The sequence below is a fragment of the Phocoena sinus genome, chromosome 3 (genome assembly GCF_008692025.1).
Source record: "Phocoena sinus isolate mPhoSin1 chromosome 3, mPhoSin1.pri, whole genome shotgun sequence".
NCBI lineage: Eukaryota > Metazoa > Chordata > Mammalia > Artiodactyla > Phocoenidae > Phocoena > Phocoena sinus.
In genome coordinates this window covers 78,828,220-78,847,905 of record NC_045765.1, presented here as the reverse complement: position 1 = coordinate 78,847,905, position 19,686 = coordinate 78,828,220, and the positions used below count along the sequence as shown (strand labels likewise).

General features: G+C 42.4%; 1 protein-coding gene across 3 annotated transcripts in view; it reads left to right on the top strand.

The window, feature by feature from the left end:
* The first annotated feature begins 1,248 nt into the window (after positions 1–1,248).
* Positions 1,249–19,686, top strand: part of KCNN2 (potassium calcium-activated channel subfamily N member 2) — a 178,862-nt gene continuing 160,424 nt past the window's right edge. Inside the window, exons 1-2 of one of the 3 annotated variants that reach the window (XM_032627154.1) lie at positions 1,249–2,420; positions 3,040–3,135. In XM_032627154.1, the coding sequence (XP_032483045.1) occupies positions 1,314–2,420; positions 3,040–3,135 (1,203 nt within the window). In that variant the 5' untranslated portion in view covers positions 1,249–1,313. The remainder of the gene's footprint in view (positions 2,421–3,039; positions 3,136–19,686) is intronic. The other 2 variants (XM_032627156.1, XM_032627155.1) reach the window with 2 other exon arrangements.

Here is a 19,686-nt window from a genome sequence, read left to right as displayed (position 1 = left end):
CCCTCTCCATCCGCCGCCCCCGCCGCAGTCAGGGCTTGGCACAGAAGATGCTAGGTGTTTGCGCCACAGTGATCTGCCTTTGCTTTGTGTCTGTGCTGCAGGTGTGGAGGAGGAAGAACAGAAGACAAGCTGGTGGCCGGCGGTCGCTGAGCATTCCCCAGCCCCTCGAGCAAACCTCTTCTCCATGGCAGGAAAAGCCCGCGGACCTACCCACTGGGGCGGCCAGAGGGCGTGAGCGCCGTAGCCCAGGACCTGGCGGCCGGGGGCGCCAGCCCCTCAGGTTCTGCAGAAGGCGCAAATGTGAGCAGGCAGTGGCGGGGAAAGCCCTCCGCCCCCGCCAGGGGGACCCGGGAAGCCCGCGCGGGCTCCTCCCGCGGACGAAGGGGATCCCCTCCTCCGGCCCCGCCCCCATCCTCCCCAGGCCCAGGCGCCAAGGAGGTTAACCCTACCCGCGCCGCTGCGCATTAGGGCGAGAGCACCGCGCAGCCAATCCCGACTCCCCGGCGCCAGAGACCAGCGGCGTGGGGGAAGATCGGTTAGCCGGGCCCGTTCGGGTCTCGCAGCGGCCAAACAGGGGCTCAGGCCCCGGGGTTCTCACTAAGCCCTGCTGCACTGGCTTAGCTATTCGTCAAACTTTTTCTCTCCAAAGCGGGTGCCCCCGCAGTTATTTGGCGGGCAGCCGGCAGCCCACTCTCAGCGGGACAATTAGGGAGAAGTGGGCGTGGGGCGAGGAGGCTGCTGTTCTACAGCTCTAAGAGGCGTGCATGCCGGTGGAGGAGTGGCCCGGGTTCCGCACTGTTCCCTCGCCTGACCCCCTGGCTGGGGTGGCTCAACGTGCTGCAGTGCCCGGTGCAGGGGATCTAGACTACACATCCGGCACTAGTTAGGGGGGTGGTGGCACGGGAAGGAGGGGACGCCCTTTTTTTCCTCCTCTCTCTGCAGACCCGCTGCACTACCTGGTGGTGCTCACGGGTGCTCCCAATCAGCAGGTGGAACCCCCGCCCTCACCCTGTCCTGGCCTGCGCTTCCGAGGGTTTTCATCCTGCGGATTCTCCCCCCCACCCCGCCCCCATCTCTCTCTCTCTCACACGCTCCCCTAAACCGCGCGCACTGCAAACTCAGTCTTGGTCCCCGCAGGTGATGTCATGCCCATTGTTTTGGTGAGCCCAACCAATTGGACGCGCCGCCTGGATTCTACCGGAGCCGGCATGGGCCCTTCCTCGCACCAGCAGCAGGAGTCTCCGCTCCCTACCATAACGCATTGCGCAGGGTGCACCACCGCCTGGTCTCCCTGCAGCTTTAACAGCCCTGACATGGAAACCCCATTGCAGTTCCAGCGCGGCTTCTTCTCAGAGCAGCCGCCACCGCCACCGCTCTCCTCACACCTGCATTGCCAGCAGCAGCAGCAGAGCCAGGACAAGCCGTGCCCGCCCTTCGCGCCCCTCCCGCACCCTCACCACCCCCCGCACCTCGCGCACCAGCAGCAGGGCAGCGGCGGCAGCAGCCCATGCCTCCGGTGCAACAGCTGCGCCTCCTCCGGTGCCCCGGGGGCGGGGGCGGGGGATAACCTGTCCCTGCTGCTCCGCACCTCCTCGCCCGGCGGCGCCTTCCGGACCCGTACCTCCTCGCCGCTGTCAGGCTCTTCGTGCTGCTGCTGCTGCTCGTCGCGCCGGGGCAGCCAGCTCAATGTGAGCGAGCTGACGCCGTCCAGCCATGCCAGTGCGCTCCGGCAGCAGTACGCGCAGCAGCCGGCGTCCGCCTCCCAGTACCACCAGTGCCACAGCCTGCAGCCCGCTGCCAGCCCCACGGGCAGCCTCGGCAGCCTGGGCTCCGGGCCCCCGCTCTCGCACCACCACCACCACCACCACCACCCGCACCCGGCGCACCACCAGCACAGCCAGCCCCAGGCGCGCCGCGAGAGCAACCCCTTCACCGAAATAGCCATGAGCAGCTGTAGGTACAACGGGGGCGTCATGCGGCCGCTCAGCAACTTGAGCGCGTCCCGCCGGAACCTGCACGAGATGGACTCCGAGGCACAGCCCCTACAGCCCCCGGCGTCTGTCGGAGGAGGTGGCGGTGCGTCCTCCCCGTCTGCAGCCGTGGCCGCCGCCGCTTCGTCCTCAGCCCCGGAGATCGTGGTATCTAAGCCGGAGCACAACAACTCCAATAACCTGGCGCTCTACGGAGCCGGCGGCGGAGGCAGCGCTGGAGGCGGCGGCGGCGGTGGCAGCGGGCATGGCAGCAGCGGTGGCACCAAGTCCAGCAAAAAGAAGAACCAGAACATCGGCTACAAGCTGGGCCACCGGCGCGCCCTGTTCGAGAAGCGCAAGCGGCTCAGCGACTACGCGCTCATCTTCGGCATGTTCGGCATCGTGGTCATGGTCATCGAGACCGAGCTGTCGTGGGGCGCCTACGACAAGGTAAGTGCTCCAGCCCTTTGCTCACCGTTCCCGGGCCGCAGAGCCGGACACCGGGTGGTTGGGATGGGCGCTGGTGGGAACTCTCTGCCTGCCAGTTCCGAGCTTTTCCCGGACAATCGGAGGTGCCCGCCGGGACGGCGAGCACCGCTGAGACTCGCTCCCGTAATCCGCAAGGCAACTCTGGAGAGGAAGCTTTTCCGCGCGCAAAGTTCTGGAGGCAGTGAATGCCCAGCGAGTTTGGGCACGTTGAAGAAGTGATTTCAGGAGTCGGTGAGGAAAGCATGCTCTGTTCCTCTCCTGGTGCTCACGATGTCGGAGGCCCCTTTCAAACCCAAGCGCTTAAACTCAAGGATAACTTCCTCTCGGGTTTTGAGAGCCACAAGCTGCGCTTGGGTCTGTGTTGTCGAGGACCCCGCTGCTTGGCCTTCCGGGATCTCCTCTCTCACTTTCCTGTGAGGCCAAGTGATCTGACAGATCACAGAGCCGAGACAGGTGCCCCTACCCCCATCCTCCTCCTGGGAATTCAGGTCCCCTTGCTGGGGATTGACCGACCCCCCGGATCTTAAAGGTGGTTAAAAGTGCTTCTTTTTTTTAAAAAGTGCTTCTGTCTGTGTTGCAGGCGTCGCTGTATTCCTTAGCTCTGAAATGCCTTATCAGTCTCTCCACGATCATCCTGCTCGGTCTGATCATCGTGTACCACGCCAGGGAAATACAGGTAACTTCGGGGTTCTGCTGTTTATGAATGACTCCAGACGGGGGAAGTGCAAGGCAGCAAACGCTTTTTCCAAGCTCTCGTGTCCTTGCTTGAGGTTACAGAAGACACACGCTGTATTCTTACCTTAGCACCTGACCTGTTCTTTCAAGAAGTTAAAAACAAAACAAACAGTGCAGCATGTAAATGTGCAGTAGTTTCCAGGATGTATTTGTTAAGCCTTTCAGATTTTCCCCTCTCTTCTTTAGGTAGATCCACTTCTCCATATCAGTCACTGTATTTGTTTTGCTCAAGGCCAGTTATATACTAGCCTTAGTCCGCCAGGTAAATGTGTATTCTTGTCTAATAAACATTTAACAAGATGGATGGGTCATTATGGAAGATTGTGCCCATGTGTATCACCTTCCATAACTGTAGCTTAGAGAAGAAAATAGGCCCGTGATATTCCTTGCTAATGTATATCAATAAGACAGGAAGAAAACTCTAACCTTTTCTATATCTTACTGTAAAATTGAAGGAAAAAATCTGTTGTAAATTAAGAATACAAATTCTGTATATCTGGTAGTTTGGTAGATTTTCAGGTACAATCATTACATTATTTATTAAAAATGTCACTTAAGAGCAAAGGCCACTGCCCTTGTGAGTGAACTTGTTAGGAAAATGTTTGTTTTGTTTAAATGTAGCCAGGAACTCTATTGTTAGATTTGACTGTTACCATTTCAGAATAGTCCGTCTAAAATTCATGGGTTGTCTTTTAAGTTGTTTATTTTGCTGTAGCTTTCAGTTAAAGGAATGTTAAGGTTTGGGAATAAAATAACTAGAGTTTTCAAAAATTAAGAGAGATTGAGATTTTCCAGTTTAGAACTTACACTAATATGCTTTTTCTGATTTTTTTTGGATCAGGTGTTAGGCATTTGGTGGAACTATTAAACCCTCGAATTTAGGCTGCTTTCCTTTAGGAGTTGCCGTTGAATTTAAATAACTTAGTATTAATTATAAGTTAAATTAATTTTAAGTTAGTAATTTGCAAAAACGTACTAAGTATGGAAGAAACCAATTTTAACTATTGCCCAAGCAAAATAAAGATACACATGACCGCACATGAGGGGGGAGAAATTACTTCATCATGCTTTCAAATTTGCAAAGACTTTGAAAAGTGTGATTTTGAAGGAAGGAGGACAGAGAATAAGAATTAGAAAGAGTGAGAATATTTAGAGGTAAGTAATAAAACTGCACTGCCAAAACAAGGCAAATGCGTTTGGACCCTTTAAAATTTTAATAATTCACACATCTTTAATTACTCCTCAGTTTACTATTAAATAATTACACATCTTTAATTCAGCACTAATGATTGTGGGCTTTTGAGATTCTTTCAAACATTTTAAAGTAATACTAAAATGTAACTTAAGCATCATGAGAGTATCTTTTCATTTTGACTTGAAGGGTAGACACTTAAGGCTAGGGAACAAAATAGGTCTAATGGCCCTTTGACTTGGTTTACAGATGAGGTACCTGCAGTCAGAAGAGGTGACCAGCTTGCCAGATTCCACAGTTAGACAGTGCAGAGCGTGACCAGGCCTGTCCTCCCAGCTTCCACCCAGAATGCTTCCTGCTGCACTCTGCTACTGCTTGTTAGCAACCCTGAACGTGGACATGTCTTTGTCTGTGGTTCCTCTCTAAATCCATACATTTGGTATTTGAATAGGGTTAGACTTAAACGGTTTTTCTAAAATCTTCTTAGGTATTTATAAAAATCAAATAATTTAATTTTTTTTTTTTTGGCTTCAAGACCAGAGTAGTTTTATTTAATCCACCCTAGAAAGAGACCTTGCTGTTTTGTTTTTTTTCTTAATTAAACATCAGCTTTCGTATTATTCCTGTTCCTTCTGAAAAACACACAGCAAAACAAGCATTCAAGGCGGAGGACATTTGATGGTATTAACACCAAGAACAAAGTGTCTTCCTGAAAATGCTAACCTTTTAAGAATTATGGGGAGATTTTTTTGAAATAACTTATAGGAGTTTGTGAGGACCAAACGTTGGCCATTAACATTGGCCAGATGTTAATTACGTGGTGTAAAAAATTTTTGATAGCATATTAGAACTCTTAAAACTTAGAGAAAGTAATGCAAATAAAAGAAGTCATATTTTTAAAGATCATTTCACACTTGAAAGAATTCCACCCCTGGCTAATTTTGAGGACCATTTCTGTTATACAAATGCATAGATATATTGATTAGAGTACGAAGAGCACGGGTGATAAAAATGAAGACATGAATTCCCCCTCTAAGGGTTATAAGCACAGTGAACCTCTTTATTGTTGGGGCAACATAAACATCACAAAACGTTATATTTTTATAATTGGAATTATCTGACCTGATACATGGTTTCTGCTAAACCAACCACACTTAAGATAATTTCAAAATGGATGCTCAGGTAATATCATTTAGTTGTTTTGGATGTAGCTTTTACATTCAGTGTTTAATCTAGAGTGATTTTTGTTTTCCTCAAGCTGAAGTTCCAAATTCTTACCTGAGATGCTTTTTTAAAAATATGAAATGGAAAAGGACCAAATAAATGTGGAGACCCTGAGCTGGAAATCAAGAACCAGAAAAAACATGTTCTAATTTATCCAGAGAGTAGTCAGTGATTGCTGCTGAAATAGTTCACTCTGAAACACAGTAAAATCAAGTGCATAGGCTAATGTATCCATGTGTGGAAAATGATGAACTGACCCCTTTTTAACTTATTGATGTCACTGCTATAGATGTACTTCTTTCATAAGTTTTAAGCAAATCGGTACTTCTCAGTTTACTATTAAGAATTCTAAGTATATAGATTAGCTTTGAGTTAAGGAACTCAATGCAGGGCTTATGCTGCTGTTCAGAGCATGTTCTTGGGCATAGCATGCAGTCTAATGTGACACTTCCTCTTTTTCTTTTTAGCAGAGTAGTATGATGATTGGATAGTGAGAGCTAGCTAGCATGGGTTTCTGGTACATGGTAGGATTTCTTACTGCATTCAGGAAAAGTAAGTGTTATAGCCAATGTTCTGGCTCTCTGTCCACCGGAATTGCTTTAACGAAGCTTGGGGAGGCCCTGACATTTCCATGGAGAACCTTGGAAAGCAAGTCAGTGTGACCTTTTATAAAATGTTTAGACACAGTCTATCAAAATAGATGGTTCAGGTGAGTCATGGACAGAAGTGCTTGAATTAAAATAGTGTGATGGAGAGGCTTTGTAAGAACTTAGCTCAGTACATTTCAGCTTTGGTGTCATTTTTTCAGTACCACAGACAGCTCAATGCACCAGGCTATAGTTTGCTCATTTCACTAATTACTTTTACATCCCCCCAAAACAAAAATGAAATTACTTTTTTGGGGGGAGGGGTCAGAAAGCTTATATAAAGTCAGATTTAGTGGGAGCAGATTTTCAGCTAAGTAGATATTAGATTTTTTCTAATAGACATTTGGCCTTACTTTCTATATTCATCAGTAAAGTCAAAAAATGATGAATAGATACATAAAATAAATTTTAGCAAATGCCTTTGTATCACAACCTTCTGACAAAGGAAAAGTACTATGGGGATTGCTTCATACAGTTTGGAAAGGTCACTTGATACTTTAAGTAGCTTCCCCACCTCAAGTCCAAGGTCAAATAATAGGAAAAACAGAGGCATGATTTCCTGTGACTTTTCTTTTTCTCCCCCCTCTTCTGTAGGGTTGGAAGCATTTGTTTGATGGAATAAGAACAAAACAATGTTCAAGTACTCTTTAAGATCTTCAGCATCCAATAAGTTGAATGTAGATTGCACTTCATCTTTTCAACTTTAGTGTACTCGACTTTCTCTTGTGGAAGCAATTTTAGTTGAAAGAGTTGTTTAGTATTTTGAGATAGGCAAATACAAGATTCTAAGTTGGGAAGAAAACCCCTCGGACTGTGATCTTTCTGGTTCTCATGGGATTTGGCAGAATGGAGAGTACTATACTTTAAAGTTGAAAATGGTTTTATTTCCTTGGTTTTGTTTTGGTAATAATGTAATTATAGAATAAATAGCACTAAGGGAAACACTGATTTTCCCCTGGTATCTCTTGCAGTGGAATAACTCTACACATTCTCCCTTAAGTTAGCTTTTCAGAGATGGATGATATACATCTAAAAGTGGAAGAGCAGAGATGAAAATTACCCCTTACCTGTGCATGTAGGCCACACAAAGGGGGAAGGAGTGAGTGTGGGCAGGGACCTCAGCAACCTCTGAAGTCTCCTGGACTGGTTGAGGAGGGGTGGCTACGTGCCCACTGAATAGACTCTGGCTCACCTTGTGGAGAATGGAAAAGAATGCTCGCTTTCCCACTCCTGCAGAGAGCAAGTAGATGCTTCCAGACCATGCAGAAAATACTGCATATAGCTATTATTCTTATTAATAAAATAATAATGACTACACACAGTGAAAATAACTAGTACAGAAGAGCTTAAAATAAATATGATAGTCACATTCTCAATCCAGTGTTTCAGAGACAACCACTTTTAAATTTCTCATACATTTCTCCAGAATTTTCAAAAATGAATATTTAGTTGTGTTTAGAGACACACATACTGTGCTTTTCTTGCTTAATATACCGTGAAGGTTTTTTATTGTCAGCACATGGAAACCCATCTCATTCTTTCTTAGCAACTGTTTATTATCCCATTTTATGGATGCACTGTGGCTTACTGTTAAGCTTTTGCTGTTGTAAGCCATAATAAAAATGAACACTCTTGTATACTATTTAAATCTACTAATTAGAGGATACACATATGGCATATATCCAGCAGACAGATTGCTGAATCAAAGGGAGCTTGTATTTTAAATGGAAAGTACTGCCCACCAGCCCTTTAGAAAGGTCTTCAGAGTTCTCATTCTCGGCTTCCCTACACATTATTTCCCCACAGCATTGTTAACACTGAATGTTATAAAAAGGAATTTTAAATATCTTTGGCTTTGTAAAGTTTACTATCTTCCTGAAAAATCATTGTTTTTTTTTTTTTTGGTGAAAAATTCAAGGACAAAGCTCATGGCCTCATAGGCTTATTAGCAACATTTTGCAATATCTAGTGGTGCATGATCTAATCTGCTGACAAAATGACCAATCCTTGTAAAGGTGCCATCAGAAGCAAGTATTGGCCATATTTTTGGCTTTTTTACTTGAAGAAAAGTTAGAGATGAAGGAAGCTAAAAGAGTAGAAGGAATGATCTTCGACTGGTCTTTAGGTCTCTCGTATATCTATAGTATGAGGGAGAGAAGAGTTAACTCTTTGACTGTAAGACTCCAGAAGATCATGAAGTGGATACCTTGCCTGAATTGCTTTGTTGTGTGGTGGTCAGCTCCACAACCGCTGTCTATATTGCCAGCAACTTCTACAGAGTTGTAATGAGACCCTCAGTCCCTTTGACTTCGTGTATACCCTGTAGTAACGAAATCACTCAGGACCAATTTTCTCTGCCTGCTTGTATAAAGATCTCTGCATTATTAATGGGTGTGACACTAAATAAAGCGATCCTGGTGTGTTTACAGAGCAGCATCACAAATGAATGAAGAGTGGAACTTTAGGTTTAGTGCAAGTGGGTTCGCTTGATCTGCCAACTCGTTTCTGGGCCACGTTTTGTACAGCTCGGAAAGGAGACCACTGTGGGCTGTCATTGTCCCAAACCACATCTGGCAGGGTGGACAGAGGGAGCCTGCACTGATTTAACTTCAGGAAGTTACTTTTGGTCAGGGTACAAAGTGGTTTCATGGGGCCGTTTTAGTGAGAATTTCCTCTCATTAGGAAATATGATGTTTGCTACTTTGGGAGTATATGTTTAACCTGAAACTCCTTTAGAATTCTCTTTATAGAACTGCAAACTGTGTGGAGAGGACCTGAATTGTTATCTGGCCCAGGATCCCACCCAGCATGGAAACTCCCTTTATGTCATCTCAGATAAAAGCGGCCACCCAATTTCTGCTTGAACCCTCTTCCCATGATGGTCAGTTTGTCTGTACAAGGCTGTCTATTCCATTGCCAGGCAACTCTTAATTTTAGGAAGATTTTCCTTATGTTGGGAGTGAAGTCTGGTTTTATTCCTTCCCATATTCAACATTGAAAAAGTTTTTGAGCTCTGCTAATACAATGAGGAATAAGACAGTAAGGTTCCTTCCCTCTTGGAACTGACATTCCAAGCAGGCGGGGTTAAGGAGAGAGACAAAAATTAAGTAAAGGAAGAAAATCCTTGGAAGTTGTGATAAGTGTCATAAAGGGGCCATGAAAGGCTGTGATAGAAAATAATTGGGGGCAGAGCGTTGTACACATCAGACAGGGTGGTCCTGGGAGCAGTCTCTAAGGAAGTGACTTTTAAGCTGAGACATAAAGGAAAAGAAGTTACCAGCTATTGGTAGAGTCTGGAGGAACAAACTTTTCCAAGCCCTCGTGGCTGAAAGGAGTTTCCTGCACTTTTACAATTGAGAGCGAACCAGTGTGGCCCAAGCAGGGCAACGGTGATTCTGGATGGGGTGAGAGTGGATAGGCAGGGGTCTGATACTGAAGTGTCCTGAGACCATTACAAGAATTTTGTGATGTTTTCTTCAAAGTGCATGAGGCCACCATTAAAGCACAGAAGAGTCATGATCCAGCTTATTGTTTAAGCAGACCTTTTGTTGAAGCTCTGAGGAGATTGGTCTGGAGACCCTTGGCAAGTCACATTTAGAGATGACGCTCACTTGGCTTGGGTAGTAGTGATGGAAGTGAAGAGAAGTGGTCTGATTCAAGATCCAGGTTGGAGGTAGAATGGACATCTTAGTGATTGGGTATGACAGGTAAGGGCAAGAGGTGATGCTAAGATGATTCTCAGGGTTCTGGGTGGAGCATCTGAGTGTGTTATGCTGGCAGGGGAGAACTCACATTGAAGGGTAGCATGTGGAATCAGGAATGCTTCTGGTGGAAATGCTTCTGATTATACAAGAGAACCCTGAGTTCAGAGAAAAGGTGTGGAGTGGAAATTTAAATTGGCCAGTAATCAGCGTAGAGACTATTTAAACCCACAGGAATTGATAAAATCACTGAGAGAAAATAGAGGAATGAGAGAAGAAGGTCGAGAGCAGATCAACCTCTGACATCTAGAGGTTGTATGAAGCAGGAACTAGAGAAAAGAGATAAGAATGACTTGTCCTAGAGGTGGTAATGGGAGTGTTGGAAGGAGGGCACAGAGCTGTTTACTGAATGCCATGAAGTCAGTTAATATCGGGTAGAGAGGTGCCTTTTGGATTTGGCAAGTTCAAGGTCGTTGCTGACCTTGATGAGCAGTTTCAGTGGAATGGTAGAAACAGAACACAGACTGTAATTTCCAGTATAACAGAGTAATTTGATTCCCCCTCTTCCCAGAATTACAGAGCAAACATTTAAATATTGGTTAGGTCCCTTTAAATGCCCACCTAATTAAATAGTCCCCATTTCTTTGAATTTTCCCAATCAGGCTTAGAATGTCCCTGATCATATTCTTCTGGACTTACTCTGTTTTGTTGAATTCCCACTTTGAGTAAGGTCAGAAATGTACTCAGTACTTTCAGATGGGATCTGCCAGTGTACTTGTTACCTCCGTTCAACAAAAATCCTCCATTGTGCCGACTGTTACTTAGTCTAAAATGGTCATTGTGTCACCCAAACTGTTGCCAAGTACACTTGTAAAATTGTTACTGAACTGAATGTAGGGCTTTACATTTACTGACTCTGTTAAATAGCATCTTGGTTTCAGGTGAGTGTTTTAGCCTGTCAGAATTATTTGAATCATAATTGTGATGTTTATTTGACAAACACTTACTTAGGTTTGGAAAATGCTGTGTGTGGAGGGGGCTCTGGCATTGGAAAGACCCACATCAGTGCTAAATTCTGTTCCAGAAACATGGTCAATGTTAGTGGCTGTTACCCAGTTTTCACACATCCAACTCTTCCTAGCTTCTCACTAGCCATGACTTTGAAAAGTGTAGCTTGGGTACCCATGCCGAAGGCACGGTCAGAGCTGAGAAGTAGGACCTTCTTTGTAGTTAGCCATCTCTTCATCCATGATATTTGGTTCAGCTTTTCACGTACTAACAACTCTCTGAACCCTGACTATCAGCCAGCCTACGTTTCTCTACAAGAATGTCATGAGGACTGTCAGATCCCTTGCTGAAATCCATGTATTCTGTGCAGTCTCATGATCTGCCAGTCTATTCATGATATCCAAGAAGGAAACAAGACTGATGAGCTTATCATTTTAAGCATTATAATATATTAGGCTTCATGACCAAATGCCTTTTCTCTTAAAAATTTTGTTTTTTTCTCCAGATCATAAAATTAGTAAACATTTATGTTAGAAATCTGTAAAACATAGATAACATGAAAAAGAATATGTTAGTTTAATCTTACCACCCAGAGATAATTATTATTGTGATATAATGTATTTATATGAAGTAGATGGACCTGATATTTGCTATATATCAGGATAAGGAAATTTAGTCTTCTTTTCATGTAATTTTCTATTCATTTCCCCATGCCATTAAACATTCCAATTTTTTTTGCATCATATAGCTATAAGCAATTTATTTTTGGACCCTTAAGAAAAATTAGAAAGACCCTATTTAAAATATTTGTGTAATAAATACCTTTGCAGATGAACTTGTGTAAGCACCTCTGATGATTTCCTAAGGAAAAATTGCCAAGGCAGAAATTACTTAGTTAAAGAATATTATTTAAGGCAATTGAGAGATTGTCAAATGGTCCTTCCAAAGGTTTATATCATGCCTTTCATTTTTAAAGTACTTACAAACCACTTTGTTAAATAACTGACTTGATTATTTTCTGGAGTGTCTAGGATCCATTTACTGATTAGTATTCTGAGTACTGTCCTACTTTGTGAATCTAGAAATGTGCTTCTCTGGAGTCTCCTATAGCTTCCTATTTCTCCATGATTTTGGTTTCTAAATCTTGGCTAACCAGGTTTGTAAAAGGGTATTCCTGCTTAATAATTAAAGTTTATATAGAAATGATGCAAAAGCAGTATTGGAAGATAACTTTGTCCACAGATATTCCCAGTCTTTGTTATTATAGGAAGCTGTAAAAACCATAATTTCTGAAATTTTTCTCTACAAACTTTCCTGCTGAGCAAAGCAAAGCAATGCAATCAGACTCTCCTTTGAGTTGTTTACTGTTTTTGCAGCATTGCCTCATGGCTTTGTGTGCTGCTTCTGGAGCCCAATCTGTCTGGGCTTGTACCCAGCTCTGCCACTAGTTAGCTGTGTGACCTTGGACATATTACTTAATCTCTCTGTACTTCACTTTCCTTGTCTGTAAAATGGGGAATATAGAGTACCTCTCTCATTGGGTTGTTGTGAGGATTGAGTGTATATATTTGTGTGTATATATATATAAAGCACTTAGAATGCTGCCTGGCATGTGGTGAGGGCTATTTAGGTGTCAGCTGCCGGTTATTGTTAGCTATTTCGGGGTTCGTTGGGGTGGAAGGGGAGGAATTGGAGCCCAGCTTCTCTGGGCTCTGGGCAACAGTGATATTTTTTTCTTCTTTTACAAGTCGTACAGGAGGGAACAGGAAAAAAAAAAAAAGGTGTGCATTCAAACAGTGTTCATTAGTTTACTCACACTTAATCTAGAATAGGGGTATGTGTGTGTGTGCGTTCTTTTTAATAAAAGCTTTGATCTCCATTAAGGACAGCCAATATTTTTTTAAACTTAGTTTAGATTTTCCCTGGGGCAAGTTGGCCGTCTGAGGAGGTAAGTGTTCATGTTGGTTGTAAGGTTTCAGATCAGTAAACTAGTGTTAGAGTACTATAATGTTAGGGGTCGCCATGTTTTACCAAAATAGCCATTTCCCCTATAAACACACCATAGGTGTGGCTTCTGGCTGGAAGCTTTGTGAGCTACATTAACTCCTTCAGACATCCAGGTCACAGCCGATGGCATCTCCTACTAATTAGGACCCTGGTGACTTAAAAGAATTAAGTGCAGCGCCCTGAAAAGTAAGCAAAGGGAATAATTTGATAATGGAAAATTCTGGTATTAAACCCCTGCTGAAAGGATGAGAGGTAATAAACAGCCAAAGGCATATGTATAAAGGACTGTAACTGACAGCATTTTCTGTCTGTATTCATTGTAGGTCTACAGGATATTTAAATAAAAAGCATTTTTTTTTTCTTTTTCTGGATTAGGTTTATCTCTGGAAAGAGTTTTGTTTAGTATGCCACCACCCTCAACCATGCTTGGAGTACCTTGATTGGAAATAATTGAGAAGAATTTTCATGTGTCAATATGACAAGTAACATCTCAAAATATACTTGGTTCAGTGATTGGGTTTACTTTTTATCAGACAGCTTATATCTTCTCTTCTGTTTCATTTCAAATGACCATTAGTTGAGTCTGTATTATCTCTCTTTTTGAACAATGTGTTATTGTTGGGTGAGTTTTTTTCTTTGCTTTTTGACTTTATAAAAACACATTGAGATTCAGACAGTATAACCGTTGAACTGAACTGTGTAGACAAGTGTTAACAGCCAGTGTTTCACATCTATAATTTTGTCATGTGCTTTCTTGAAGATCTGAGCATCTTTACCTAGTTATGTATCTATCCATAATGGTTATCAAGAAGGTATTAAGATGGGGTTGTTTCCAAGCAATCTGACTATTGAAATTTGGATATGCATCCACTGTTGGTCTTCTTCACTGAGATAGTCTTCTTTCTATCAGGAAGTTTTGGTCTTCCAAGGAAATTTCATTCGGTATTTATATATTAGTTTTGACACAAGCATACTGAATTTTGGGGAGGAGGCGTTAAGCACCATAGTGTGGTTGTCGTGGTCTTGGGTAGTGCTTTTTTGAGGATAGCGTCTGCTGTCAGGAGGAGTAAAAAATACACAGGTGCTAATCCTTAAACTGCTTAAATTTTTGTTGAGTGAGTAAGGGAAATTATATGCTAGTATTGGATTTATTTTTAAGGTCACAGGTCATTTAAAATATTGAAAAATAATAATTAGGCTGAATATTTATTCAAGTTGCATACATATAAAATGATGTAAAAGTGATGGCTGCAGGCTTTTTTATAGTCACCTCATGCCTTTTCACAGGTATATCTAGTACTTCCAGACATACACCCAAGCAGAGTTATTGACTGAACACTTAATTTCTTTTATGTGGATTTAGCTATGAAATTTTAAGACGAAAAGTCTTGGCTTCTAGAAACTTACCTTAGGTCAATTTTCATACTGGTAAATCCTCCCATATTTGGAAAAAAATGTTTTTTTTATCAAAGAGCATGAATTGCTTTCTGTCCTTCGAAGCAAAAACAACTGAAGATATATTTATTTAGTGAACATGCTGTTAGTTTTAAGCTTCAGCTTCTTGCTTAAACCTGTGGGTAATATTGTAAATTTTAATGCTGTCGTTGAAAAATTATTTTGAATAGAATTTTACTTCTTTCCCATTAGTATTTTAGTCAAGAACCCCTCACTATTTGTTCGCATTTGTCAATGTCAGAGAGGGTACTTAATGAAAATGCATTTGGGCAGACTTTCAAAAAATTAAGCAGTAGTGATACAAAGAGAAATCTCTAATTTGCTTATTTTGGGGGTAAAAAAGCAACAATACTGTATTAAGGCTGAAAACTATTCAAAATATCTTGATTTGGAATCCACTGGCTGTTGTTGATTTTTTAATATCATTTTTTAAAGGCTTAGTCTTCCGTATTTTTTTTTTCTTTCAGCATATCTGCTTTACACAGTCTTTTTTATCCTTTTTTGACAACTATTCCTATTTTTTGGTTGTTACATTTGGGCCATGTTCTGCTTCAACATCTCAGAATGTGTCCCTTGGGTGCTCCTTACATTGGGGGATGAAGATCCATCCCACTCACTGTCATGTTCACTGTCTCGCTTAGTCTGATGCTGTATACACAAATTACTTCAGTGGCAGCTATTTCGAAATCATGAATCCATTAAGTGTGTCTCTTTGCAGTTTTATACAGCTGGCCACAGAGGGAAAGCGGATGTGTGTTTAGGACTTAGTCCCTCAAGCCCATGTCAGAACGTCTTGAGCAGAGACCACACAGCACAATCAGTGGTGAGCATTTTCTCTGCAGCGTTTTCCCAAAAACAAGAGGTCTTTTCCTGCACTATTGTGCAGGAACACACGTCACCACAGCAAGATGATCGATGTGATGGAGGGTGGGATGAGGGCTCATCTTCAAGACCTGAATTATGATATGTTGCCACATGGGAACCAAATGCAACAAATGCAAAGGAATAGGATCAGATCGGGTGGCTGACAGGGTGGAGGTGACGAGCTCAGATACCCCGGTGATATGTGCTCTAGCTAAATTCCCAGGCTGAATACAAATTTTTATTAATTGGCTCTCATTTCCTCTCTCCTCTCTTGGTATAATGATGACCTGTACATTTACAGTGGGATCACAAAAGTTGATGACTTTCACCCTTTTTTCTTAAACACAGTGGGGAAAATTACAATGAAGTGCTACAGGTCTGGTCCTCTTTACCAAAAAGATAACAGCAGGATTTTCAAATCATCTCATTGACTTGTTTTAAATTTGCCCATTGGTTCATTTCTTCTGAGGAGCATCCCTTCCTACCCAGCAATCTCTGAGGTCCCTGCTGGGTGTGTTTACATAACCCATCACTCTCAGCTCCTCCAGCTTTGTTTTTTTTTGATTTTTTTTTTGTTTTTAACATCTTCATTGGAGTATAATTGCTTTACAATGGTGTGTTAGTAGTTTCTGCTTTATAACAAAGTGAATCAGCTATACATACACATATGTCCCCATATCTCTTCCCTCTTGCATCTCCCTCCCTCCCACCCTCCCTATCCCACCCCTCTAGGGTGGTCACAAAGCACTGAGCTGATCTCCCTGTGCTATGTGCTGCTTCCCACTAGCTATCTATTTACACTTGGTAGTGTATGTATGTCCATGCCACTCTCTCATTTTGTCCCAGCTTACCATTCCACCTCCCTGTATCCTCAAGTCCATTCTCTAGTAGGTCTGTGTCTTTATTCCCATCTTGCCCCTAGGTTATTCATGACCATTTTTTAGATTCCATATATATGTGTGAGCATACGGTATTTATTCTTCTCTTTCTGACTTACTTCACTCTGTACGACAGTCTCTAGGTCCATCCACCTCATTACAAATAACTCAATTTCGTTTCTTTTTATGAGGCTGAGTAATATTCCATTGTATATAAGTGCAACATCTTCTTTATCCACTCATCTGTTGATGGACACTTAGGTTGCATCCATGTCCTGGCTATTGTAAATAGAGCTGCAATGAACACTGTGATACATGACTCTTTTTGAATTATGGTTTTCTCAGGGTATATGCCAGTAGTGGGATTGCTGGGTTGTATGGTTGTTCTATTTTTAGTTTTTTAAGGAACCTCCATACAGTTCTCCACAGTGTCTGTATCAATTTACATTCCCACCAACAGTGCAAGAATGTTCCCTTTTCTTCACACCCTCTCCAGCATTTATTGTTTGTGGATTTTTTGATGATGGCCATTCTGACCAGTGTGAGATGATATCTCTTTGTAGTTTTGATTTGCATTTCTCTAATGATTAATGATGTTGAGCATTCTTTCATGTGTTTGTTGGCAATCTGTATATCTTCTTTGGAGAAATGTGTATTTAGGTCTTCTGCCCATTTTAGGATTGGGTTGTTTGCTTTTTTTGATATTGAGCTGCATGAGCTGCTTGTAAATTTTGGAGATTAATCCTTTGTCAGTTGCTTCATTTGCAAATATTTTCTCCCATTCTCAGGGTTGTCTTTTCATCTTGTTTATGGTTTCCTTTGCTGTGCAAAAGCTTTTAAGTTTCAGTAAGTCCCATTTGTTTATTTTTGTTTTTATTTCCATTTCTCTAGGAGGTGGGTCAAAAAGGATCTTGCTGTGATTTATATCATAGAGTGTCCTGCCTATGTTTTCCTCTAAGAGTTTTATAGTGTCTGGCCTTACATTTAGGTCTTTAATCTATTTTGAGTTTATTTTTGTGTATGGTGTTAGGGAGTGTCCTAATTTCATTCTTTTACATGTAGCTGTCCAGTTTTCCCAGCACCACTAAAATTCAACACCCATTTATGATAAAAACCCTCCAGAAAGTAGGCATAGAGGGAACTTTCCTCAATATAATAAAGGCCATATATGACAAACCCACAGCCAACTTCGTCCTCAATAGTGAAAAACTGAAACCATTTTCACTAAGAGCAGGAACAAGACAAGGTTGCCCACTCTCACCACTATTATTCAACATAGTTTTGGAAGTTTTAGCCACAGCAATCAGAGAAGAAAAAGAAATAAAAGGAATCTGAATTGGAAAAGAAGAAGTAAAGCTGTCACTGTTTGCAGATGATATGATACTATACATAGCGAATCCTAAAGATGCTACCAGAAAACTACTAGAGCTAATCAATGAATTTTGTAAAGTAGCAGGATACAAAATTAATGCCCAGAAATCTCTTGCATTCCTATACACTAATGATGAAAAATCTGAAAGTGAAATTAAGAAAACACTCCCATTTACCATTGCAACAAAAAGAATAAAATATCTAGGAATAAACCTACCTAAGGAGACAAAAGACCTGTATGCAGATAATTATAAGACACTGATGAAAGAAATTAAAGATGATACAAATAGAAGGAAAGATATACCATGTTCTTGGATTGGAAGAATCAACATTGTGAAAATGACTCTACTACCCAAAGCAATATACAGATTCAATGCAATCCCTATCAAACTACCACTGGCATTTTTCACAGAACTAGAACAAAAAATTTCACAATTTGTATGGAAACACAAAAGACCCCAAATAGCCAAAGCAATCTTGAGAAAGAAAAACGGAACAGGGGGAATCAGGCTCCCTGACTTCAGACTATACTACAAAGTGACAGTAATCAAGACAGTAGGGTACTGGCACAAAAACAGACATATAGATCAATGGAACAGGATAGAAAGCCCAGAGATAAACCCACGCACATATGGTCACCTTATCTTTGATAAAGGAGGTAAGAATATACAGTGGAGAAAAGACAGCCTCTCCAGCTTTGTTTTCATTGGGGAATCTTCTGTGGGAACACATGCTGTGTTTTGAGATTTCCAGTCGTGTCAAGATTCTCTGTCTGACTCTGAACCTAGGGAACGAGTTGAGGGTACGTGCTGATCTCTAATACCCTTGGGTGCATCACTGTTGTTGGAGGGAGGACAAATAGGCACAGATATAACATTTTCTGGTCACGGTGCATCATATCTGGCACTTGTACTTGGGTTTATGTTGAATGTTAAAACTTTATGTAAAGTAGAAGAGCCACTGCCTCAAGGTATTAGATGCCATCTTTCAGGGCCTGTCACTGTCCACCAGAGTGTGGGAGGCAACACAAAGTATGCCCCACCCCCCAGAGGAAAGTGTAGGAGGAGTGGTCATATAGACACCTTCTAACTGGATAACCACATGTGCTTCTGGGAAGCAGCCCAGGGTGGCGTTTAACTCTGGCTGTGGATCCAGACAGATTGGGGTTAGAACTCAGCTTCACCCTGGGTGACCATGAGAAGAAAATTTGACACCTCTCAGGCTCATTTTCTTTATTTGTAAAATGGAAATAAGAATTATACCTATCTCACTAGATTGCTTTGAGGATTCAGTGAGACAGTCTTTATGAAGAACTTTGTGTGATACCTGGCACATTGTAAATGGCACATTCAATAAATGTTAACCCCTTCTATTACTACTCTTCCATCATTGCTATTATTAAGCAAATATTATAGCCCAAGCAGGGAAGCAGAGCCTAGAGTCTAGGAGGATCTCAAAGTGGGAAGGGGGTTGGATAATAATGTATAATATTTCAAGGTAGTTGAACCACGTTCTGGTTAAGAGGGAGGTTGGGCAGAGAAGGCAAATACTTGATTAGTTAGGGCAGGGGGTTGGCACACTATAGCCCTTGGGCCAAATCTGGTCTCCTGGGTAAATCCAACCTGTTTTTATAAAGAAAGTTTTATTGGCACACACCTGTTTACGTGCTGTATACAGCTACTTCTGCACTACAACTTGCACTACGGGCAGAGTTGAGTGGTTGCAACAGAAACCATTTGGCTGCAAAGCCAAAAATATTTACTTTACAGAAAAAGTTTGCTGACCTTTGAGTTACAGCCCAGGATGGTCAACAAAGACAGAGAGAAATACGCATAGGACTGTCTCTTCTGCCTTTGTTTCATAAGTTACTTTATTCCTTGCTCCAATTTTAGGCTTCTTAAGGTATGTGATGAGCAGAGGTTCAGGTAGACCTGCTCGCACCTGCGAAGTGCAGATTTCTGTAGGGTAGAAGTCTTATGCTGTGATACAAGCCCTCAGTCTCCCTGTAAGATCTGCTTTCTGGGATTGAGGTGAATGGCCTGTGGGAATTAGAGTTACATCATCACAACTGAGTAAAATGGCTGTGGTAGGAACTATCAGTACTTTCATGGAGAGTCTGAGTGGGAGCCTCAGAACTCAGAATCC